Genomic DNA, 25,613 nt, shown 5'->3' with positions numbered 1-25,613 from the left:
AAATAAGTATGTAGAATATAAACATGTTATTAATTGGTATATAAATGTGAATATACATACATAAAAACATATTTCAACATTTTTAATGAGACATATGAGCCTGAGATACAGCAGCCAATCATGCTGCATCCCCCTCATGAAATTTCACGTTCCCCCAAGGGGGTCAGCCCCACTTTGCTCACTGCTGTTTTAAGCATCTCAGTGGGGCTTTTTGCTCAAGTAAAACTGACTTGATTGAACTAAGTTGAAAAAATACCCCTTGAGAACATGAGTGATCATACTGGGTCAGACCAATGGTGTGTCTAGCCCTGTATTCTGTCTTTTAACAGTGGTCCATGCCTGATGCTCCAAAAGGAATGAATGGAACAGGGTAATTAAGTGATTAACATCGTCCTGCCCCCGTCATCCAGTTTCAGCATCTGACCATCAGAGGATTAAGACAACCAGAGAACAATTTGTATCCCTGAGCATCTTGGCTAATAGTCATTGATGGACTTTATCCTCCTTGAATTTACTAATTCTTCTTTTTAACCCAGTTATGCTTTTGACCTTCACATCACCTGACAGCAAGTTCCACAGGTATACTGTGCATTGTGTGAGGAAGTACTTTTCTTTTGTTTGTTTTTAAACTGATCCTCAGTTTCTTGTTTTACATGAAGGAGTAAATAACACTTTCTTCTTCCCTTTCTCCGTACCATTTCCTCTACCATATTTTTCCCTTAGTCATCTTTTTTCATTCTGAACAGTTCCAGTCTTATTAAACTCTCCTCCTGTGCAAGCTGTTCCATTCTCCTAATCCTTTTTGTTGCCCTTTTCTGTACTTTTTCCAATTTTAATGTTTCTTTTTTGAGATACAGCAATTGGAACAGTGCAGAGTATTTAAGATGTGGGTGCACAGCAGACCCTCTAAATACATGATTTGGAGCTGCACCTAACTGCAAAGAGTTACAAAGGGAGCTCAGAAAGCTGCAAAATAGCAGACAAATGCAAGTTAAGCGCAACTCAAAATCCTGCTCCCCTGGCTCCACATGGTCCTGGTTCAAACCCCCCAGCCCTGCTCATCACCTGCGCATGGCTCCAGCTCACCTCCCACCCCTGTGCCTGGATCTGGCTCACCACCCCTCTGGCATGGTTCTGGCTCAACTACCCTGTCCTGATTCAACCCTGCTCACCCGCATGCAGCTCCAGTTCAAACCCCCCCACCCCAGTTCAAACCCCCCCATGGCCTGGCTCACCACCCACGTGTGGCTCCGGCTCAACTCCACCACCCTCCCACCTCCCTGCATCCCTAACCTACCCCAGGCTTAGCCCCCGTTCCCCCCAAGTCCCAATCCACCGTTGGGTTTAACCCTCCCTAACTGCACCCCCAACCCAAGGACTTACCTTCCAAAATGAGCTCCAAGTGCTCCTGCTGCTTCTCAGCTACAGAGCATGTGTTTTTCTGGGGGAAAAAGGAGCCCCCTGACTTACGTGAAATTAGAGTTACATGAGGGTGCATGGGAACGCAGCCCTTTCGTAAGTCGAGGCATTACTATATTTGTATGGATTTGTATAGTGTCATAATGACATTTAGTATCTTCTTATCTATTCCTTTTCTAAGGTTTCCTAACATTGTTAGCTTTTTGAGTGCTGCTGCACATTTGAGCAAATATTTTCAGAAGGCTATCCACAATGACGCCAAGATTTTTTTTGAGTACTAACCGCGAACTGAGACCCCCATCATTTTATGTGTTTATAGCTGGGAATATGTTTTCCAGTGTACATGACTCCGTATTTGTCAATACTGCATTTTGTCTGCCATTTTGCAGCTTTCTGAGCTCCCGTTGTAACTCTTTGCAGTTTTGCTTTGCACTTAACTATCTTGGGTAATTTTGTATCTGACTTGAAACTCTGCCACCTGTTTACCTCTCTTTAAAAAATCATTGACAAATATGGCACAGGTCTCATTTCAGATCCTGGGGGAACCCTGCTATTAAGCTATAGACTCTATTCTGAAAACTGATGGGTTTGTGTATAACCTTTGTTTCCTTTTAACTGGTTACTGATCCAGGAGAGGCTCTTTTCTCTTATTCCATGACTGCTTACTTTGCTTAAGAGCCTTTGGAGCAGGACCTTGTCAAAAACTTTCTAAAGATCCAGATACACTGCTTCTCTTGATCACCTTTGCTCAAGTTTGTTGACCCAATCAAAGAATTCTGGTTAAAGAAGTGTGGTCTTCTTTTACAAGAGGCATATTGATTCTTCCCCAACAAATTGTATTAATCTACGTGTCTGATAACTCTGTTCTTTAATATGATTTCAGCCAATTTCCCTGGTATTGTAATTAGTTTTACTGGCTTACAATTGCCAGGATCACCTCTGGCACCTTTTTAAAAAGTTGGTGTTCTTCTACGAGTGTCCCCGTGGGTGCTCCACGTTAGGTGTCGGGCTCGCCCTGGCGCCGCAGGTTGGCTCTTTCCAGCAGTTTCTGCCGGACCGCGCATGCGCCAGTGCGCGCCGCTTCCTTGCGCGCTCCCGGCCATGTGCACGATCCGGTCCCCGCCAGTTCCTCTTTAACCGCCATCGGCTGCAGACGGAATCCGCTCAGGCTACGGCCAGAATCAGCGTATTTAACGTTCTTAAAGTGTTTTAGAGTTTCTTTTTCAGTCTTTTAGATTAAGTTAGCTTGTTATTGTTTTCCAAAAAAAAAGAGGAAGGAGTAAAGCTTCCAGTCTTAGTAACAAGCAGAGCACCGGAGGCCCGGGGACGTAGGGCCATTAGGCCTCCTGCCTCGGCTGGCTGAGTCAGAGAGGGGAACAGGCACAGAGAAGGTGCTAAGTACCCTATTAACATCTCAAAGACTCACCATAATGTCCTCTTCAGGATTCAAAAAGTGTGAGTCCTGTCGCGAAGCGATGCCGGCCTCCGACGGGCACAGTCAGTATATAAGGTGCCTTGGGGAATCTCATGTCACCCAGAAATGTTCCTTCTGCACTAAGCTCACAGCCAGAGCAAGGAAGGACAGGGAGATGCGGCTCAAAATGCTGCTCTTCGACAAGGCCCTCCAGCCAGACGTGCCGGAGCGGCCGCAGCAGGAGGGACCCGCAGGGGCCCATAAAAGGAAAGCTGCCTCCCTCACCCCGTCAGCGCAAAAACGGAGGAAGCTCTCACCAACCCGATCCCTGCCGGCAGCCACAGCGAGCGGGACGGGTGGAGCGCATAGCCCCCAGCCGCAGTTACAGCTGAGCGGCGGCGGCGCGGAGACGTACGTGGCAGAGGCTGAGCCTCCGATAATCAAACAGCCGCCCAGCACCGCTGGGAGGGCAGCGGCCAGGCAAGCGCCGGAACCAGCGGCACCGCAGGCAGCGGCATCGATGCCCGGGGAACCGGCAGTGCAGAGCGCGCAGGCACGCGGCCTGCAGGCACCGGGGAAGACCACCCACGTGGCACCACAGCAAAGCGTGCCAAGCGCGGTGCAGACAACGGGGCTGAGATCCCCGACGCGAAAGGGGGCGGAGCCAGATCCGCAGGGGAGGGGAAAGGCAGCACAGAAAACCCAGCACCGCAGCCCTTCTCCAGACAGGGCTGCAGGGCTGCTTGCTCTGAGCCCTCCGCTCATGCTGCGGACCCCAACAAGAAGGCAGGGGTGCACCCCCAGCCTATCCTGAGCCCCCATCCCCGTTCCTACAGCCAGCCTCACCATGGCTCGGACCACCTTCACCCTTTTTGGGCTTTGAACCCTTGGAGTACTACCAAAAGTCAGTCTCTCCAGTATCTCAATTATCCAGACGATCTCGCTCCCCCAAGCGCAGGGGGTATGCGCCTCAAGAGTGGTCCAGGTCCCCATCTCAGGAGGAGTGCCCATGTTGCCATGGTCGCCCCTATCACGCGGGGCATAGACACCATAGGCATACTCCCAGGGACCAATCCCCCCAGACGGTTCCATATCCCCGAGGGCAATTGCGAACGGGGACAGAGACACAGACATGTCAAGGGGAGGTGATTCTGGAACCCCGAGATTCTTCCCTCACAAGCTTCCAGCGAGCGGATGTATCACCGTCAACAGGACCCAGAGGGGTCCAGAGAGGCTTACCCTAGCGGTTCCTCGCTGTCTTCCCCTGACGAGGCCACGGCCCCAGGGGACGTCCATCCTTTGGACGATCTCAAACAGTTCCAAGAGCTGTTTAAAAGGGTGGCCTTCACGCAAGGCATCCAAACAGCAGAGGTGCAGGAGAAACACCATAAGCGCCTTAAAAACCTGAGACCTCCTGCCTCCTCCAAAATAGCTATACCACTCGACGAAGCAATCATGGAGTCCGCCACCACGATATGGCAGACCCCTGCGTCCATTCCGCCTATAAACAAGAGAGCGGACAAGAAATACTTTGTCCCGGCGAAGAGCATGGAGTTCCTATTCAGCCACCCGCAACCAAATTCTCTGGTGGTGGAATCGTCTCAACAGAGGTCGAGAACTTCTCAGTTCAAGACGGGGAACGGACAAAGACGCCGAGAAATTAGAGTTGTTCGGCAGAAAGGTCTACTCCTCCTCTACCCTACTGTTGAGAATGGCGAATTACGCAGCACATCTAGCGAACCATAATTTTGACAACTACTCCAGGCTGACTTTCCTCATGGACTCGCTTCCAGAGGACAAGAAGTCGGTGCTCAAGGCCATCGTGCAGGAAGGCTACGCAGCCTCGAGGACGGGAGTTCAGATCGCCCTAGATGTAGCGGACATGGCAGCACGCTCAACAGCTATGGCAGTGGTCATGCGCAGGGAGTCCTGGCTCCAAACATCGGGTATCCCAAGGGATTTGCAGGCGAAGATCGTCTATCTCCCCTTTGACACGCAGCTGTTTGCTGAATCAACCGACTCGGTCCTTCATTCCAGTATCAACCACAGCGTCCCCAGTACCACAGGGGTTACGAGCAAGGGCGACATCAACAGCACCAGCAATACAGAACTCCCAGGCGACATTCCCAACAGAGCCATGCGTCCTTGGGGCAGGGCCAAAGGCCACAAGTTTGACACACAGATCCAGGGCTGCACCATCACTACCATCACCTCCGACCATTCTACAACCAGTGGCAAAGGATCACCACAGACAAGTGGGTACTAGAGATCATAGCCACGGGGTACGCAATCCCCTTCCAGTCGCTCCCACCGCCACGACGTCCACCCAGACCCCACCTAAAGGATGCCTCCCATGAAGCGAGACTCAAGCAGGAGGTAGACCATCTCATACTCATAGGGGCAGTGGAAAGAGTGCCGGAGCAACTTCAAGAGAAAGGGTTCTACTCCAGATATTTCCTCACGGAGAAAAAGACAGGAGGCTGGAGGCCCATCCCAGATCTTTGGGGCCTCAACCGGTACCTGCGCAAGCAACGCTTTCGGATGATTACAGTCGCCTCTATACTTACGGCACTGGACGATGGAGATTGGTTCGCAGCCCTCGACTTACAAGACGCGTATTTCCACATAACTATCCACCTGGCTCACAGACGCTTTCTCCGGTTTATGGTAGGCAAAGAACATTTTCAATACAAGGTTCTGCCGTTCGGCCTCTCCTCGGCCCCCAGAGGCTTCACCAAGACCTTGGCAGTGGTGTCAGCCTACCTGCACAGACAGGGGGTGTTTATATTTCCATATCTGGACGACTGCCTACTGAAAGGGGCCTCGAAGGAGGAGGTACTTCGCATGATACGCGTCACAGCAGGCACGTTCTCTTCGCTGGGCCTGGTCATCAATCTGGCAAAATCAAAGATAGATCCCACACAGGACATAGAATTTATACGTGCCCCTATGAACTCTATCACAGCAAGGGTTTTTCTACCAAAGACACGCTTTCGAGCCATCGGTTCCCTCGTGCAGGTCATCACCTTCAGCCCTACGGTGCCGGTTCTGACGTGCTTACAGCTGCTGGGCCACATGGCAGCAGCGACGTTTGTAGTACAAAACGACAGGTTACACATGCGCAGCATGCACCACTGGCTGGTGAGCATCTACAAACCGGCAGCACACACCGTTCACGGGGTGGTGTCGCCCATGACAGAGGTGCACAGATCCCTGCAATGGTGGGTGAACCCCAAGAACATGCTAACAGGGGTGCCCTTTCACCAACCACAAATATCGGTTTTCCTCACTACAGACGCCTCCCACATAGGGTGGGGAGCACACATGGGTGAAGAGGTGACGCAAGGACTGTGGTCCTTCACGGAACAGTCACTGCACATAAATATACTGGAGCTCAGAGCAGTGTTTAACGCCTGCAGACACTTTCGAGACCATATACAAGGCAAAGTAGTTGGGATCAGTACAGACAATACCTCCACCATGTTTTATATAAATCGGCAAGGAGGAGCTCGGTCCCATGCCTTATGTGCGGAAGCAGTCCGATTGTGGAACTGGTGCATCGCCAACAATATAACCTTGAAAGCCTTGTACTTACCAGGCGCTCACAATGTGAAGGCAGACCAGCTGAGCAGGCGCTTCGCACTCACGCACGAGTGGCAGATCCGTTCTGATCTGCTACGACCGATCTTTCCCGCATGGGGTTTTCCCCAGATAGACCTGTTTGCCACTCAACACAACAACAAGTGCCCACGATACTGCTCCAGGGCAGGACTGGGACGGGGGTCCCTGGGGGACGCATTCGTGATCTCGTGGAGGGGCCCCCTGCTTTACGCATTTCCTCCCACAGTGCTTATCCACAAAGTCTTGCAGAAAGCCAGGAGAGAGGGAGCCCGAATGATCCTAGTAGTCCCAACGTGGGATCGACAGCAATGGTTCCCCTTACTCCTGCGCATGTCGGACCGTCCACTGATGCCCCTGCCGGTGGCGCCGGATCTGCTCACGCAAGCTCAGGAGTCCATAGTGCATCCACACCCCCGAGGCCTACGACTACAAGCATGGTTAATCCATGGCTCAGCTCCCTAGAGAGCACATGTACGGAGGAAGTGCAGCAAGTCCTAGAAAGTAGCAGGAGGACTTCCACTAGGAAGACCTACAAGCAGAAATGGACTCGTTTCACTGCATGGTGTTCTACCAAACAGTTAGCCCCCCTTGCTGTGCCTATACCTGTAATATTAGAGTATTTACTGGACCTCAAGAGAGGAGGACTCTCACTATCCTCGTTAAAGGTCCACCTTGCCGCTATTTCGGCTTTCAGACATGAAGAGGAAGGGCACATGGTGTTTGCCCATCCCATGGTTACCAGGTTCCTCAAAGGGCTGGTAAACCTATACCTCCCTCGGAAACCGCTTCCACCTTCGTGGAACTTGGACCTGGTGCTTAGTGTGCTAATGGGACCACCGTTTGAACCTTTAGCCACGGTTTCCCTCCGTCTCCTTACGATAAAGACTACCTTTCTTCTCGCAATCACGTCAGCTCGCAGGGTGAGCGAGCTTGCAGCAGTTATGGCAACGCCACCCTGCACAGTATTTTCCAAGGAGGCAGTAACCTTACGGCTGCATCCAGCCTTTGTTCCCAAAGTTTCTTCAGAGTTTCATATTAACGAACCTGTAGTTTTACTCTCGTTTTATCCAAAGCCTCATAACCCTAACAAAGAGGCGCGCCTACACCTCCTGGACGTGAGGAGGGCGCTGGCTTTCTATATAGACAGGACTAAGTCCTTCCGGAAAACGGATAGACTCCTAGTCTCTCTCGCTCCCAAATCAAAAGGAGAAGGTCTCTCTTCGCGGAGAATCTCAAAGCACATCGTATCCTGCATAAAAATGTGCTACGAACTCAAAAAGACTCCTTTACTGGCCCCGCCCAGGGCTCACTCCACTGGGGCGGTGTTGGCATTAACAGCCTTTTTCAAGGGCGTTACACTAAAAGATATTTGCAGAGCAGCGACCTGGTCATCCTGTGACACCTTCGCCAAACATTACGCCCTTCACGGGGTATTCCAAGAGGATACCCGTGTCTCGACAGCGGTCCAGTCGGGGACAAGCTGCACATAATCCGATTACCCACCTCCTATCTTGCGTTACTGCTGGGTAGTCACCTAACGTGGAGCACCCACAGGGACAGTCGTAGAAGAAAGAGAAGTTACTCACCGTAGTAACGGTGGTTCTTCGAGATGTGTCCCCGTGGGTGCTCCACCACCTGCCCATCCTCCCCACTTCGGATCTCTGTTTAGTGTTTTGCAGGAGCATCCGAGGCGGTTGGTCAAGGAACTGGCGGGGACCGGACCGCGCACGTGGCCGGGAGCGCGCAAGGGAGCGGTGCTCGCCAGCGCATGCGTGGTCCGGCAGAAACTGCTAGAAAGATCCAACCTGCGGCGCCGGGGCGAGCCCGACACCTAACGTGGAGCACCCACGGGGACACATCTCGAAGAACCACTGTTACTACGGTGAGTAACTTCTTTTCATTAGCTGTTCTTTGAACACCTGGAGAGAGGATCATTTAAGCGAGAGATTTCATATCACAGTTAACAATTTTTCTGCCTTTTCATGTTTGAACATAATCCTTGGGTGAATACCATGTGGTCTTGATCGCTTACTACTGTTACCACCTCTACTGGCACATTCGTTTGCGACAGTTCCTCAGATTTGTTACCTAAATGAATGGCTCAGATTTGGGAATCTCCCTCGTATCCTCTCCTGGATAAAATGATTCACCTAGCTTCTCTGCAGTGGCTTCCCTTTTCTTCCATGGGCTCTCCGTTAGCCACCTTAGTCATCCAGTGGCTACACTGATTGTTTGACAGGCATCCACTGTGTGAAGTACTTAACATCTGCTGTTTTGTATTTTGTGTAATTTGCTGGTTGCTTTTCAAATTCTGTCTTGGTTTGCCTAATTGTATTTTTACACTTGACTTACAAAAGTTTGTTCCTTTCTGTTTTCCTCAGTAGGATTTTACTTCTAATTTTTGAAGGATGCCTTTTTGCCTTCAGTTGCCTCTTTTACTCTGTTTAGCCATGATGGCATTTTTGGGTCCTCTCATGTTTTGTTTGTTTTTATTTTATTTGAGCCTATATTATGGGGAGTTCAAAAAGTTTCCATGCGACTTGTAGGCATTTCGCTCTTGTGCCAGCTCCTTTTCATTTCCACTTCCTCCTTTTTATGTATGTCTCCTTTTTAAAGTGAAATTCTACTATGGTGGTCGTCTTCGGTGTTTTCCTTTTGCAAGGAAGTTAAATTTAATTACATTATAGTTGCTATTGTGGAGCAGTTCAGTTTTATTCCTCTCTTGGGCCAGCTCCACAAAGGACTTAAAATTTTTTTTTCTCTCCCTTTGTGAGTATCAATATTAGCTGTTCCCAGAAGCCGTCATTAATGGTGTCTAGAAAATTTATCCCATCCTAAAGTGACATGAACCCATTCAATGTGCGGATTGTTCAAATGCCCCATTAATGCTGAGTTTTTTTTCTGTGTTTATGTCTCAAAGTCACTTAGCAGTTTAGTCACTGTCACTGCCACAATCCTGGTCAAGTGGTCAGTTTATATTCCTACGGTTATACTCTTACTATTTAATCATGAAATTTCTATCCATACAGATTCTATGGGACAGTTTGAGTAATTTAAGACTTTCTATATTTGACTTTGATTTCTTTTGCACATAGCTCCTATTCCCCCAGCCTACTCTGTTGTTCCTATATATTTTTTATCTTGATATTACTTTGTCCCATTGATTTACTTTGTCCCATAGGCAAATAACACAGGAATGCAGGAGTAAATTTAGAAGGGCTAAGGCACAAAATGAGCTCCAACTAGCTACAGGCATAAAGGGCAACAAGAAGGCCTTTTACAAATATATTAGAAACAAGAGGAAGACCAAGGACCGGGTAGGGCCATTGCTCAGTGAGGAGAGAGAAACAGTAACGGGGAACTTGGAAATGGCAGAGATGCTTAATGACTTCTTTGTTTTGGTCTTCACAGAGAAATCTGAAGGAATGCCTGACATAGTGAATGCTGATGGAAAAGGGGTAGAGTTAGTTTTTGAAATAAAGAAAGAACAAGTTAAAAACCATTTGGAAAAATTAGATGTCTGCAAGTCACCAGGGCCTGATGAAATGCATCCTAGAATCCTCAAGGAGCTGATAGAAGAGGTAGTTGAGCCGTTAGCTCTCATTTTTGGAAAGTCATGGGAGACAGGAGAGATTCCAGAAGACTGGAAGAGGGCAAATATAGTGCCCATCTACAAAAAAGGGAATAAAAACAACCCAGGAAATTACAGGCCAGTCAGCTTAACTTCTGTGCCAGGAAAGGTAATGGAGCAGGTAGTTAAGGAAGTCATCTGCAAGCACTTGGAAGGTAGTAAAGTGATAGGGAACAGCCAGCATGGTTTTGTAAAAAACAAATCATGTCAAACCAACCTGACAGCTTTTTTTGACACAATAACAAGACTCATAGATAAGGGAGAAGCAGTGGATGTGGTATACCTAGACTTTAGTAAAGCATTTGATACGGTCTTGCATAATATTCTTATCGACAAACTAGGCAAGTCCAACTTAAGTGGGGCTGCAATAAGGTGGGTGCATACCCAGGGAGTAGCTGTTAATGGTGCTCAATCCTGCTGGAAAAGCATAAGTGGGGTTCCGGAGGGGTCTGTTTTGGGACCAGTTCTGTTCAATATTTTCATTAATGATTTGGATATTGGCATAGAAAGTCCGCTTAAGTTTGCAGATGATACCAAGCTGGGAGGGTTTGCAACTACCTTGAAGGATAGGGTCATAATTCAGAATGATCTAGATAAATTGGAGAAATGGTCTGAAGTAAACAGGATGAAGTTTAATAAAGATAAATGTAAGGTGCTGCACTTAGGAAGGAATAATCTGTTTCACACATATGGAATGGGAAAAGACTGTCTAGGAAGGAGTACAGCAGAAGGGGATCTAGGGGTTCTAGTAGATCCCATGTTAAATATGAGTCAACAGTGTGATGCTGTTGCAAAAAAAGCAAACATGATTCTGGGATGCATTAGCAGGTGTGTTGTGAACAAGACACGAGAAATCATTCTACCGCTCTACTCTGCGCTGGTTAGGCCTCAGCTGGAATATTGTGTCCAGTTCTGGGTACCCCAATTCAAGAAAGATGTGGAGAAATTAGAGAAGGTCCAGAGAAGAGCAACTAGAATGATAAAAGGCCTGGAGAACATGACTTATGAAGAAAGGCTGAAAGAATTGGGCTTGTTTAGCTTGGAAAAGAGAAGATTGAGGGGGGACATGATAGCGGTTTTCAGATATCTTAAAGGGTGTCATAAGGAGGAGGGAGAAAACTTGTTGTTCTTGGCCTCTGAGGAGAGAACAAGGGGCAATGGACGTAAGCTGCAGCAAGGGAAGTTTAGGTTGGACATTAGGAAAAAGTTCCTAACTGTCAGGGTGGTCAAGTACTGGAATAAGTTGCCAAGGGAGGTTGTGGAATCTCCCTCGCTGGAGATATTTAAGAACAGATTAGATAGATGTCTATCAGGGATGGTGTAGATAGTGGTCGGTCCTGCTGTCGGGGCAGGGGACTGGACTCGATGGCCTCTCGAGGCCCCTTCCGGTCCTAGTGTTCTATGATTTATCATTGCTCTACCAGGTTTCTGTGATACTTGTTACATCAATATCTTCATTTAATTCTGGGTACTCTAGTTTAATTATCTTAGTATTTAGACATAGGGCATCTTTTTTGCACATGAAGACAGAGACAAAAAGGGAGTGAGAGTGACTATAGAAAATTCACTTGGAAAAATATAATTGAATATTTGTGAAAACTTAGTTTTGGAGAGGTTTCCTAGCTTTTGGTATAATCATAAATTGTACTTCCTTACCTACCGCCTGTTTTTCCTATTTCTAGGTTAATGTCTCTTGAAAATTACCCTCCTGAAATTTGTATATTTTCAGTGTGCCAACTAAGACACTTCTGTTTAAAATCAGTAGATAAAATTTTATTTTGTCACCTATCAGTTTGACAGGCAAGAACTTTCAAAACCTAATACCTAGCATGCTGTAAGCCTACATTTAGGAAGTCTTTAAGGTAATGAGGATGATAATCCCTACAGAAATTTACACATTTAAAATAACATCTTGTACTGAAAATAGTCTGTTAGTAAAAGTGGCACGTGGGACGGAAAGATGTTACACTCAGTCATTTTAGTTTTTTCACCTTACAATGCCTTGCGCCCCCACACAAGCTTTGTTTAAAGCAAATTATTTGGTGTCTTAGGCTACAGTAAACAGTCCTCCTCCAAACAGGAATAAGTTAGCTTTGCAGTGAATCTGTTCACTTTAAGGTTTGTGTGGATGCATTCCTAACTACTCCACTCTGACATTCCTCCCCTGGTATCCCATATGTCATTGCTTCACACCTGGATCAGCTCAGCTTTGTATTTATGTGTATTCCTCTGCACTACAGTCATGATTGATTCTCAGTTCTCCATTTAAACGCTGGCTCTTATGTCTGCCTCTTTGCAAGTAATGTCCTCACAGTGCTGAAGAAGGATGTGATAAGCAGTTTTCCAGAAAGCATCGCAAACAACATAGCAAGCGGGAAGCACCAAAGATACCGCAGAAAGCATCCTTGAGGCTGCTTATATTATGGGGTTCGAACAAAGATTTTTCCTGAGCAGGCAAGAAACATACAGCACAGCAGATTCAGAGATGACATGAATGGCAAGGACACTAGAACAACTGTGGAGGACAGCTCTGCCATTAGCCAGCCTGAAAAAGCTGCAGATGGGAGTGCTCCTTGTGCTTCATTACGGTATAACTGTACAGGAGAATTTGAACAACCTTTCTGGTGTTTGCCAGCTGTCTGTCACCATGATAGGCAAGCTAGGAATCTGTTTGTTTGGCTTTCATCCCCCATACCCGTTCAAAATGGTATCCAGGTCTGAGACTTCAAGGTACAGTGTGTATTTCCCTACAGTTTCAACTCCTACAATTGCAGTTGGTGACTCCAGTGGCCCCTTCATGAGCTGCTTCCTGAATGTGTTCCATGTCTTTCCCATTCTCTCTTGTATCCCTTTCCCCCTATTCAAAGAATTGGCATTCTGGGGGGTTAAAATAAGAGACATTTGCGTAGCAGGCTGTCATGCTGCCTGTCTTGATGCAGTCTGTCACCAGTCTCCTGATAGTGACCCTGTTAGTGTGCTAGGCCCCAGAGACATAGGCAGTTCCACAGAGACAGACCTCTGGCCTTTGAGACTCCAAAAACTGGACACCCACTATAGAGGTGAACTGTGGAACACTACATCATGGGATAGCTTCCCAGAATGACTGACTTGACTTAAACTCTTGTACTCCGAGTGGAGCATATAGGTCATCTTCAAGTCTCCTATACTTCACTCTGTCTCAAGACAAAACTTCTAGCTGACCCCAGGAGTACCCCAGTTGTTGTCCTTCAGTCTCAAAGAGCTTCTCCACGTTGTCTGAGGTCTTCCTCTTTTGTGTTTTCTTCGTGGATTCCATGTGGGAGCTTGACAGACTATGCTCTGATGGTTTTCCAAGAGTATGGCCTAGTCATCCTCACTTTCTTCTCTAGATTTGAATGACAAGTGGTTCTTGTCCTACTGTGTTCCAAAGCTCCTCATTTGTGACAAAATCTTGCCATTTGATGTGAAGGATGTACCTCAGGCCTTGTTTATGAATGTCTGTAGCTTGTGATTTGAAGACTTTTTAGTACACCAGGCCACATCTGTACAAGAGCAGACTCTTCATGTTTGTCTTGAAGATCCGCAGTTTCCTCTTTGCAGACATTATTTGTGAACTCCATATGGGACAAAGAGACTTGAATGCAGCTGTTGCTTTCCCTGTCCTGGCATTGAGATCCTTGTCTGTTCCTCTGTCTCTGCAAATAACACTCCCCAAGTAGATGAACTGCTGCACGTTTTCCAGGTCATCTCCTTCAAGTGGGATGATGATGTTGGACTGGTTGATCTTCATTGTCTTTGTTTTTTCCCTTGTTCAGTCCAGTCACTGAGGCAGTTTTGCCTAGAGTTGCATCCTTTTCTTCCATGCTTTCATGTTGGCGTGAAAGGAGGGTGACATTGTCAGCTTTCCTGTTCTTGGTTACAATGGACTGAATTATGAACCGGGCAACAGATGATCATCAGCGGGGCATTCAGAGGGCACTTTTCAAACAGCCAAAGGAGATTGATTTTTGCTGACGATCAGCTTCCCAGAATGCTGGAAGGTTAATTTAAATGAGTGCAGAGTTGTATCGACACAATGATTAACAGAAGTACCTTTTTAACTGGCATAATAAATCAGTGTGGATGCCCTTCATTTTGAGAGTTAATGTTGTTTACTTTAAAAAAAATGAACAAAGTAATCTGAGGTAACATCCCCCTTAGAGGCAAGTCCTGGCTGATGAATCACTTATACTTTTTCAGAAGTTTTTTTTTTTTTTATAGATGCACATTGTTAATTAAGAAGCCCTTACTTGTCATTACCTAATTCAAAAGGGAGTTTGTGAACCTGCTCAGGAGTTGGGGCCGAGTGGTTTGTGGGATTTTTGCTGCATATTGTGTTTGGAGGGGAAGTGGGTGATAGAACACAGAGAAATGGAGAAAAGACACGGGAAACTGAGATAAAAGTGGGGTTTGTCTATACAGGTGTGATGTCTAAAGTGCACTTATAATTTATGTATTAACTGGTCCATTTAGAGCCTGTTGGTCTGCACGTATGGTTCCCTACGAGCTTGTCTACACTTGCCCCAAGCTTCTAAGGGGGCATGTTAATCAGGGTGACGGGAAATTACTAATGAAGTGCTGCAGTGAATACACAGCATTTCATTAGCCTAATTCTACCCCGCAGCAACTTTGAAGTGTCAGACTTCGAAGAGCTGGCACGCATGTAGCCACGGGCACTTCGAAGTGTCTGTACTCCCCAAAATTTTGACACTTCAAAGTTGCCGCAGGGGAGAATTAGGCTAATGATGTGCTGCATATTCACCGCAGCACTTCATTAGCAATTTCCCATCACCCTGATTACCATGCCCCCTTCGAAGTTGGGGCCAAGTGTAGATCCAGCCTACATGTTTCAAACAGTATGACATTAGATCATGCCAACTAAGTTTACCTGGTTAGTTTATGTGCAACATATTTGTGCACTTTAGAAGTCACACCTGTTTAGTGCATTACCCTCACCTTTGAGGAAGGCAGCAGCCTATGAAAAATAGTGTGATCCTGGAATACGCTAGATAGAGATCTTTTGAATTTGCTGGCTGAAGATGCTCGGGGCTGTGAGCTAAGAAATTTTTCCTTTTGTTACTTGTGGACTTTAAAACCAGAGGGAAAAATCATGACGATCTAGTGTCAACTCGTGAATGTCATAAACTACAAAAACTCATCCACCAACTGCTATAATAGGCCCATAACCCGTGGCTGAGTTAGTGACGTCTTCATATCTTGATTTAGACACTTGAAGTTAGTCCAGAAAAAGAATTTTAGTTATTTCAGTTTTTGGAGAAGCAGGATTTTATATGCTTCTTGTTAATAAACAAAACCACACTGGAGAAATATCAGACTACCACCAATTTCTGCTCCCAACTGGAACATTACTAGGGCCCCAACTTTGAGCTACTTGAGTCAAAAAAGGGGCAACATTTCATATATGTGCAGATGAGTGTACCTTTTGGATGAGACTTGATGCTCAGCTGAGTCCAGCACACTTGAAGCTGGCTCCATTGGAAGATTGGTGTAGTGTGATCAATTTTAATGATGTCTTTAATTTCACTGTCTTTTACCAAGTTATTCAAGCATTTTTTTGAAATAACTATTATTTATAATTGAATGAAATGAGCACAGAGTGAATAATCTAGCTAGCTAGCACAGGTTCCAATTTACACTGTTATGGAACAGCAGAAGAACCATTCAGGACTTGTTGGCCCTATGGGGCAAGTAGTTGGTATCTAAAATAACGAGTTTAAAAAAAAAAAAAAAGGCAAAATCCTTGGAGTGAAAACAGCAGTGTTTAGTGGAAAAGAGTTTCTGTAGGACAGGAAAGAATTCTCTTCTGGTTAAGTAGAAAATAATATAGCAAAAGCAAGCAACTGCTCTTTATCCAGCAGCAAGCAGCAGGAGTGCTATGATCAGAGAGCTATCTACAGCACTTTTCTTGCATAAGCGTCGTTAGTAAAATTACATTGGAGGCTTGTCTCCATACAGCAGCAGTGGCCACTAGGAGGATATCATTTCTAAAGTGCACCACAATTGTGTGCTCACGGGCTCATGTAGATAGACTCTGCTTGCTTGACCTAAAATTTCCGTTGTGTGCCTTTTTAACATAGTGTCTCTCTCTTATTATGTCCTGTCTTCTGTTTGAAGGGCTCTCCCTTCTCTATTGAGTGTCTCTTACAACTCATGCACTGTTTCTCAATCTTTTCTTTCTCTTCCTTCTCATTTACTTGTGTGTGTCCAACCTTTTCATCCTCTGGTGACCCTCTCATATATCAAAGAGACAGGGTTGCTGGTAAACTAAATTAACTTGCTGTATTTTCTCAATCGTGTTTCTAAAACAAAATACTGTGGCTCAAAACAGTAGATTTTTGGACTTTAGGATGTTGTTGTAATGTGCAAAACGGAAGACTTGGTAAAGCCTGGCTGCCAAACTTGGTTTACTGCTGAATCACAAAGTAACTTCGCAAGTTTCTGTAAATATCCACCCTAATTTAATTTTTAGTTTTCTTCATAATGTTGATTAATTTCATGGCTTATAGTCCTATTCCTGTAGATCTTGCATGTTTTATTTCTTATATTTTGTGTCTATTTTAGGCATTCTCAGAAATGGTGCATTTTTCATTTTTATCAGCTTTCATAGGAGGAATAAATGTTAAATGTTCTTCTGTGAATATTAATGAATATATTAGCATATCAGTGTCGAAGAAAGAATATCCATATATCGCTAAAGTAAATTCAGATGCAAAGCACATCAGCCTATAAAATATTTTATTTATATATAATATAAAATTATTTTAAAAATGAGTGCTGTAATATGCATTCTTCTTTACCTGCAGGAGGCTACTTTTCCCCTTTCTAATTGATGAGCGCTTTCCTAGCATGTAAGAGGCGTAGGCTCTACTGCCACAGGCTCTCACCCTTGCATTTGTAAAATATAAAAGCAAATTGATCGTCTGTTCTCTTTTTTTTTTTTTTTGCAGTGGGATACGGAGCCATGTGAAGTAGCTTTTCTAGATATTTTTATAAAAATTATGCAGGCTGTATGTACAATATTAGTTTGGCAACTAGTTTGTTTGACTGGAAACGTATTTGTATAGTGTTGCCAGGTACAAATTGGTGGGCCCCCTTAAGTTAGTGGAATAACCATGTAGTCAGATTCAGGACAGTGATCTAATTTTGTCACTGCTTGTGAAGTTGAGGTATTTATGTAATAATGCCTAAGACATTGACCCTTCTGAGTGGCAAAAACCTGGGTAACAGCCCAAAGCCTAGAGTCAGGTAATGTGCTGTTGTAAAGTATAAATCCCTCTGTCGCGTTTGAAAGTGTAGATTTAAAGGGAATTTTGCTGTTTGTTTGCAGCAGTCACATAAATATTTAGTAAACTACAGTACAGCCTGACAGCTACAGTGAATTGGCTGCATTCTAGAATAATTAAAATGTGTTTAATGCAGTTTAGGAAAATTTACATAATTAGGATCCAGTGATCACAAGGAGGTGTTCCTGTTTCCAGTCACCATGCCTATTCCTTTAAACTCTTCAGGGTTCTGGACAGGTTGGCTGTTGGTCAAATAATACATTAATGGTACTGAAGTGCACATTACTTCTTCAGAAGCAAAGGAAATGTGTCATGCCTAGGGCACTTTTATTCATGCCTTAAATATTTTAAGGCAGGTTCCAAAATAAAAAAAGCAAACATCCTTTAAAAATGAATGTCAGCATAGCTTATATAAGCAATCCTGAAGTTTAATTATTGTACTCACATTACAGTAGTAGGCTTAAGTGTATTGTGTTTTTCAGGGAATGCCCTTGCTTTAGGTGGTCTTCATGCCTGGATTAACTGGCATCATAATCCACTTTCATTAGAAGTGTTTCTCAGTTATATACTCTCTGATCAAAGGTTGTTTCTTCGATTCACTTATACGCCACATCAAACAGCACTGTAATCACCTCTTCACTGCATCTTTTGTAACACTCTCAGTGGTTGGTTACTAAAAACATTTTTATAATCAGGCTGTGAAACTTGCTGTACATTCCCCATTTTATTGGGAATATGTTTCTCTGTCCCTTTTAAAAATAATTCAGGTACTTTGTGAAACTTGAAATGATAGCACGTTGTAATGTATTTTTTTAATGTTTTAAGAAAAAATAAAGAAGCTTTAGTAATCTTAACACCGGCAGTACTGTACCCATTCATTTATAGTACAGTACATGGCTTTTAACCTGCCGGCACTTCTAGCGGAACATGTGAATAATGAGAGGTTGAAACTAATACTTTGCTCTATCAATTATTTTAACCACTCAGGCAATTGTGTCTCACATTTTTATTAATGTGACCATGTTTTAATGATTACCATAACACATTTTATTTAATGCCTTCAGGCTAACAATTTGATTTCTTCCCCTTCTAGTAAAATGTACACTGGTTCATAAAGAGTGGGCTTGACGTTTTGGTCTTTTGCTACCAGCAATAAAGCCTTTGAAATATTAATGTAGAAGTTTTAAGCTTTTGAGAAGGTTCCTATACCCAGTTTACAGATGGGTATTCACATAGTTCCTGCATTCTAAAATGCAATACAAATTATAATTAAATCAGACTACACAAAGGCAACTTGCTGTGGTAGCCTGCGGTCTCTGTAGAATTTGATAAAGCATTATAAAGTCAAACTTTAAAAAAAAAAAGTCCTTGTTTTTTAATAGAAAATCATTAGGGCCCTGGTTCAGAAAAACACTTAAACACATGGAAATGCTTTACTGATTAGGGGTGCTTTTCTGAATCAGGGCATATGCACAGACTTCATGGATGGGTTGAATCCAATGTTCCCTCTAAGTTTTTTCCATCCATGGGTGGAGTAAATTTTTATGTGCCGTAAGGCATGTGCAGGTATGCACCACCAACAGAAAACCATGCTGCCCAATATGGGTGGCTGTGGCCTCTCTGCTTATTAGCTGAGTGGCACCTGAATCCTGGGCTGGCGCTCAGCTTACAGGGAATGCAGGCTGAGCCTCTTAAAGGTGATTTGTGTTTTGACTTACTTTCTTTCTTGGAATTAAAGGTGATATTTTTCGTGTTTCTGCAAATAGGTTTTAGTAGCCTCCATGATAAATGGATACAACTTTCCTTGTTTTTAAGTAGCCAAAACAGCAGTTGATAACTATTGTTAAAACTGCTCAGCTGCAACAGAATTTAACCTTTTGTTCTGTGCTACTGGGAGTGGCCCAAACCATGTTATAAACTGAGTTTTAAAAGATTACTTTAATTCCTGCATGGATATCTGAATACCACAAGCTGTAGAGCAGACAGACAGAGCTGTCAGTAAATTAAACATGGATGTTTCCATGATATTATATTCAGTCTTTCAGTCCATGAAAAAATTTTGTTAGGACATAAGCATTCCCCTGCAGTTTGGGAGTTTGTGCTAGCTCACAAGAGCCAGAAATTGAAACAAACTAATATGTTTTCAGTTTATAGCTGAACGTGGTGCGCAAGTAAACAATCGACATTAATGGCGAGATGTGATTTTTGACATTCTTGGTTGTTAAAATCTGAGCCGTCTTATTATTAAGAAGAGGAAAAGATGTTTTAAATTAGAAAATATTTTTAACCTGGCAACTTTCCTATAAAAATAATTCTGGCAGTGGTAAATGGGAGGTGGTGGTTTCAGAACTCAGTAGGCTACAAATATTTTCATAATTTGTGAAAATAGTGGGTTTTTATGTGAAGAGATGAATACACTGCATTTCATAAATCCGTGAATAAAAGCCAATACTGAGTAGCAGTTTTTTAAAAACAAATTCCCTGTACATCAGATATTGGCTGAACTATTGATGAGCACTTTGAGTTTCCCGAGGAGTGAGGCACTGCATTGCCATGGAAAATTTACACTTGGTAAACATTATAAAATATAAAATGAGATGATACATTCATTGCTGTGTAATAAGATTCTTTGTTTACAGGACATGCCACAGGGTCATGGCAACAAAAACAGAAATATGGGGACTAAGTATCCCTGTAGTAAAGATAGTGATGATTACCTAGCAATATGTTAATTGTAGGGGTTTTACGCCACTTCAGAATCCATTATCACATTATTGTGCTATGGATAGCTTGAGAATCAGTGGATGTAAATATGGAAGATTGACTGAAAAATCTGAATATAATAAAAATATAGCTTTTGCGGTGTAATTTCTCATGAATGCACACTTAGCAAATCTACTGAGAATATTTTCTAAATACAACCTCTTTTGTTTCGGAGAAGAATGAAATTATAGTTGACCTTTTTAAAAAAACAAACATACATACATTAATTGTATGCATTCTTGTAGCTGTATTGGTCCCAGGATATTAAAGGCATGATGGGTGAGGCAATATCTTTTATTGAACCAACTTCTGAGAGAGAGAAATCCAAGCTTTAGAGCTTACACAAAGCTCATCTTCACATCTGTATATTATTTCACCCATCTTGTCTCCAAACAAACACTAAAACCTGTTAGATTTTTGTTTTGCCTTTTTAATGCTGTACCAAAATTAGGTTTGATTTCCATGCAGAAGAAATACACACATCTAATTTGTTCAGATAAGTATTCCCATTAACTTCAGTAGAAATGCATATATTGGCAGGTTGAGGGGGGTCTTTATATGACTAAGACAAAATCAAACCAAAGTACAGTAAGCTCTTTCATATGTAGCCTCCCCTAAAGGTTGCTAGATATTCAGATCTTCTGGACAGTAGAGTGGTATACCTAGCAGTGCATAACAATAAAGAAAAATAAGATTAGATACTGAAAAACAAAAATGTCTGTGGAGTACTTTATTTGCCAACAACAGTAGCATAGTATGCTGTAAACTTGTACCATATTTGCTCTATTTAATTTGTATTTACTTTCGCTGTACTGTATTTATGGAAAACATAACAGAAATTTACTTGTGACTAAACTGCTGGTTATTTGAGTGTTCAGAATGATAGACTGCCGGATAGGAAAGAGTTTACTGTAAATGCAGGTTTCTCACTGTGAAGTGACTCCATTCCCATTTATTTTCTGCCGCTGTCTTCTCTCATCCCTTACAATTTCATTGCATTGTTTTGTTTAATGTTTACCCTAGTCTGTAAAAGCATTAACCTTTTAAAAGTGGGAATTCACAGTGTTTAATGCAATTGTTACATTAACCACATAGCATTTCTGCACCCATCTTTGTCCTGTAAATTGTGTTAGTATGCTTGTGTGTAAGTGATGTAGAGGGATGTGTGTGTGTTGGGGGAGTGGGAAATAGAAAATGAAAGGACAATGAAAAGGAAAATGGGGGGGATCAGGCTTCTGTTTATCTTGCCCCCCCCAACCCCGTTTGCCTCCTTATTTACCTATGTTTCTTAGTTCAGTGCTTTTCACCTCTACTGATTCATTGCCTTCTTCCCATCAGCTGTGCCAAATCTCTGAAGCAAAAACTGGTAGTTGTCAAATACAGTAAATCAGGAATCAGGTGGTCCATAGGTAGACTAGAAACACAGTCACAGCTGAGACTTCAGCCGATTGATGCTAGAATTCCACTACCCTCCCTGTCTGCATCGAGTTACATTGGCTCCTCAGTGCAAGATGCCTGCTGTGTTTTCAGTCCATAAGTGAAATGCTTGCACTATGGTCAGATCCTAGCAGCTACAGAAGAATTACCTCCAGACCTGCAACAAGTCACAGAATGCAACGTGGCAAGCAGCTAGTGCACTGTGTGTGTGTTCTTGGACTTTCTTCTTCCCCAAAGGCTTTTATTCATGGTTTATTCCACCCATCCCCAGCCAACTATGTCTGCCTGTATTATTGTTGAAGCAGTATATTTTCCTTCAGCTCTTCTTCTGCATTCCTGATTGCTGATTATACTTCCAGTTTCATTATGTTGGCGACTTGTGAGTAATTGTAGCAATACAAATATAGCCAGCAGCATTTCAACAGAACAATGCACTATTAGGTCAACAAAATATAAATAATTATCCACACAGTGAAAGTATTCTGTAATCAATAACTCATGGAGTCTTAAAAATGTTACTTTTCTGATGGGGTTCAGGGGTCCCCATGCACTGCACCCCGTCCGCTGGCAGAAGTGACTCTCACTCAGCAGGTACAACAGGAGGTTTATTAGGCAACAGATGCCCAGTTCCTCACAGAAGCATCAGTACAGCAGTCAGAGACAGTCATTCCAACCCTTCCTGGGGAGAAGAGCCCGAGGAGTGCCCCTCTGGGGTGTAGCTTCCCCCTCCCCAGGCTGGCTGCCTTCCAGCTCCCTCTCCACCTAGCCTGTAACTGCTGCCTCTGAGTCAAAAACCAGCTCGGCTCCTCCCTCCTCTTTGTTCAGGTCTGAGGTGTTACCTGCCAGCCTAGGTTGTAGCCCCAGGGTCATCCTTAGCCACTGGGAGCCGCTCTGCTTCTCTCTCACATCCAGCCTGAGTCTCACACTGGCACTCCCCCCACTCCATCACAACTTTATACCAGCGGTTCTCGAACTTCAATGCACCGTGACCCTCCCTCCCCCACCACCTCCCTCCACAACAAAAACTGTTACATGACCCCAGGAGGGGAGGACTGAGTCTTGATTCTGCCCAAGCCCTGTTGTTCCAGGGAAGGGGATCAAAGATGCCCAAAGGCTTTTGCCCTAGGTGGAAGACATATAACTGCAGCCCCCGCATCCATGGTTGAAGCTCTTGGGCTTTGGCCGTAGGTAGTGAGGTTCATGCTTTGGGTTTGGCCCTGGGTCCCAGCAAGTCTCACACCAGCTGTGGCGACTCCCATTAAAATGGGTTCGCAACCCACTTTGGGGTCCCACTCCTAACTCACAGTTTGAGAACTCCTGCTTCATGCTACTTAGTTTGAGGTTTCAGTAGATGTGCTAATGGGTAAATGATATGAATTAATTTACATCAGATTTGATAGAAAGTAATTATTTTTCATAAGTAATATATATTTTGACTCTTATACAATGTTTGATCTCACCTTCAGTGTTATAAAATGTCATTCTACCTTTTTAAACAGTGTACAGACTGATATTAAATTTACTGCATTAAGATTCATCGTGTGTTTTAATATGTTGATTATGCACATTATTTGATTTTAATATTCAGTGTTTAATGTTAAAATTTTTGTGGTCAGATTTGCAAATGACATACGCTAATGGATTTAGCTTGAGAGCATTTTTGTTAGAGACAGTGGCTCTAAATTGGGCATGATAAAACTAGCCCATCTAATTCAGCAAAGTTGCACTTTAGATAGTTTAATTTGATCTAGTGGTATGTACTTTTATCTTCAGTGCAAATAATAACAAATATAAGAATTGACACACAGAATATTCCAAGTACTGTATCATTTTGTATCCCTATCTGTTGTCTTGTTTGCAGTGTTGTTGTAGTTCTGTTGGTCTTAGTTTGAGGGAATCAAGGTGGGTGAAGTAGTATATTTTATTGGCACAACTTCCGATGGTGGAAGCGACAAGCTTTTCAGCTTCAGGACCTGAAGAATAGCTCTGTGAAGCTCAAAAGCCTTCTGTCAACAGAAGCTGACTCAATAAAATATATTCTCTCACTCACCTTATGTTGGTAATTCCATGTAGTAGATTACCCTCCTGTCCCCATCCCATTCATGTTGTTAAATTGTGTATCTTCTGCTCTGGGCTCAGTTCCAGATATTTTTTCCCCAGTCTTATTTTATTTTTACCCTTAAATCTTTGTAATACCTCGTCTGCGCGCTCTCTCTCTGTGTGTGTGTGTGTTTTTTCCCTTGGTTGTTTCTACTTTTGGTAATTTATCTCTTTCTCTCTCTCTTCATTTTTTGCTAGTCTGTAAGTAGCGTCCAGGTATTTCTATTCTTTACACTCCAATGACTTCGAACCCGGTTGATCTACAGATTGTCTGCGCAAACTCTCAGATGAGTGCCTCTTCATCTAAGGCAGTCCTTTAAAGTGAAAGTATGGCCTTGGTACCAGCCAAAGGCGACACGTGGTAGCTTGATGGATAAGCAAGGGGTGGACTAGCAACAGTTGGAGGGGCAAGCAGGGAGCCTGGTGCCTAAAGCATGGGTTCCCCTCCCTGCCTGCCTGACAGCGACAAGGGAGGGGGGCAGTGCAGCCCCAGCTTGCTCTGCTCCCCTGGCTGCATCACTTGCAGGGGAGGCAGGGGGGTGCTGCCCTGCACTCATCAGCAGGAAGTGGAGCAACATGGCTGAAGAAGAGTGAGTTGGGACTGTGTTGCTCTGCTTCCCTCGCTGCTGCCTGTGAGCGTGGGGTGGGGGAGGGAGCAGACCCTGCCGTTGACTCTGGCCCCGCTAGTCCTCTGAGTCTCATTGATTGGGGGGAATGGTCAGGGCAGAGCAGGGGTGGGGAAGAGGCAGGGAGAGGGCTGGTATGAACAGAGGGAGGTTGACCCAGCCCTTCCCCAGGCTGGGGTTGGGGAGTCCCATTCTGGGGACCACTTATTGAGTTGCCCCTAACACCACGGCTGGGAAGGAGCTCTCCCAGGACTCCGTGTAAACTACCTAAATGAGGAGTGTAGTTCCTAGCTCTGAGAGCCCATTTACAGTGGTCTTCCCAGCACTATAATTTGCTCTGCTTCTGGAGGGGGTGGCTTTTTTCATGCTCCTGAGCCAGATAGTGGCAGTACAGTAAAGTGGCAGTGTAGATATAACCTCAGACTACAATCTGAATACATTTATATGGATTTATTATTATTAAATACATGTATCCAATCACAATCTGCTTTCCTAGAAAGGTACGGTAGTGGTCTAACTACAGGTGTATTCAGTGACTCAGTGGGAGTAAGCAGGCATTTTACTTGTTCTGTGTTTTTGTTTTAATTAACAACTTTTTCATTTTCATTCCACCTCAGAAACCTCTGTTTTTTATGCCACGTACATTTAATGGCTATGTTTCTTGATTGCAGGGAGAAAAAAATGAAAATTCAGGATATTAAAAACAATATTAAAGAAGCTATAGAGGTAAGCCTGCAAACTGTTGTTTCTTGTTGCTAAAAGCTGTTTTTAGCCACTTTCTCATAACAAATGTGTATTTTTCCCTTTTCTTTTCAGACAATAGTGACAGCAATGGGCAATTTGGCACCTCCAGTCGAGCTAGCCAATCCAGAGAACCAGTTTCGAATCGATTATATCTTAAACTTAGCTAACCAGATAGACTTTGATTTCCCACCAGTAAGTAAAGTTCCTCTTCAGTGTTAAAGTTTTTGGTGTGGATGATTTTGACTTGTGTCACAGTAGATGTTTAAAAGAATATCATGCAATGCAGTGAGACTTCAGTAAATAGGAACTGCTGAGATCAGTAGCCTGTAAACCCTCTCTCTGACAAAAGCCAGTACCTGATGCTGAGGGAGTGGCACAAGAACACCCTCCCCACCCCTGCAGCAGGCAAGTGTAGGATAATTTTGTCCACTGTGAATGAGTATCTTCTAATCCCTGATAGAGACCCCTTGGCATGAACTCATGGCTAGCGGGCAATCTCCAGAGGGAGAGGTTGTGCCGTCTGGCATGGGAGTACT

The 25,613-nt window shown here is 44.1% G+C and overlaps 1 protein-coding gene across 6 annotated transcripts in view; it reads left to right on the top strand.

Moving 5' to 3' along the window:
* GNAS (GNAS complex locus) overlaps positions 1-25,613 on the top strand; it is a 292,287-nt gene that overhangs the window by 151,570 nt on the left and 115,104 nt on the right. For 3 of the 6 annotated variants that reach the window (XM_075012123.1, XM_075012124.1, XM_075012126.1), the window contains exons 3-4: positions 25,005-25,059; positions 25,150-25,269. The exons of 2 other annotated variants lie outside the window; for them this stretch is intronic. In XM_075012123.1, coding sequence (XP_074868224.1) covers positions 25,005-25,059; positions 25,150-25,269 — 175 coding nt within the window. Of the gene's footprint in view, positions 1-9,342; positions 9,347-25,004; positions 25,060-25,149; positions 25,270-25,613 lie in introns of those variants that run through there. One more of the 6 variants, XM_075012127.1, reaches the window with a different exon arrangement.

This window comes from Carettochelys insculpta, chromosome 17 (genome assembly GCF_033958435.1).
Source record: "Carettochelys insculpta isolate YL-2023 chromosome 17, ASM3395843v1, whole genome shotgun sequence".
In the NCBI taxonomy this organism is placed as follows: domain Eukaryota; kingdom Metazoa; phylum Chordata; order Testudines; family Carettochelyidae; genus Carettochelys; species Carettochelys insculpta.
The sequence above is the reverse complement of the archived record's forward strand: the minus strand, read 5'-3'. Positions and strand labels throughout refer to the sequence as shown.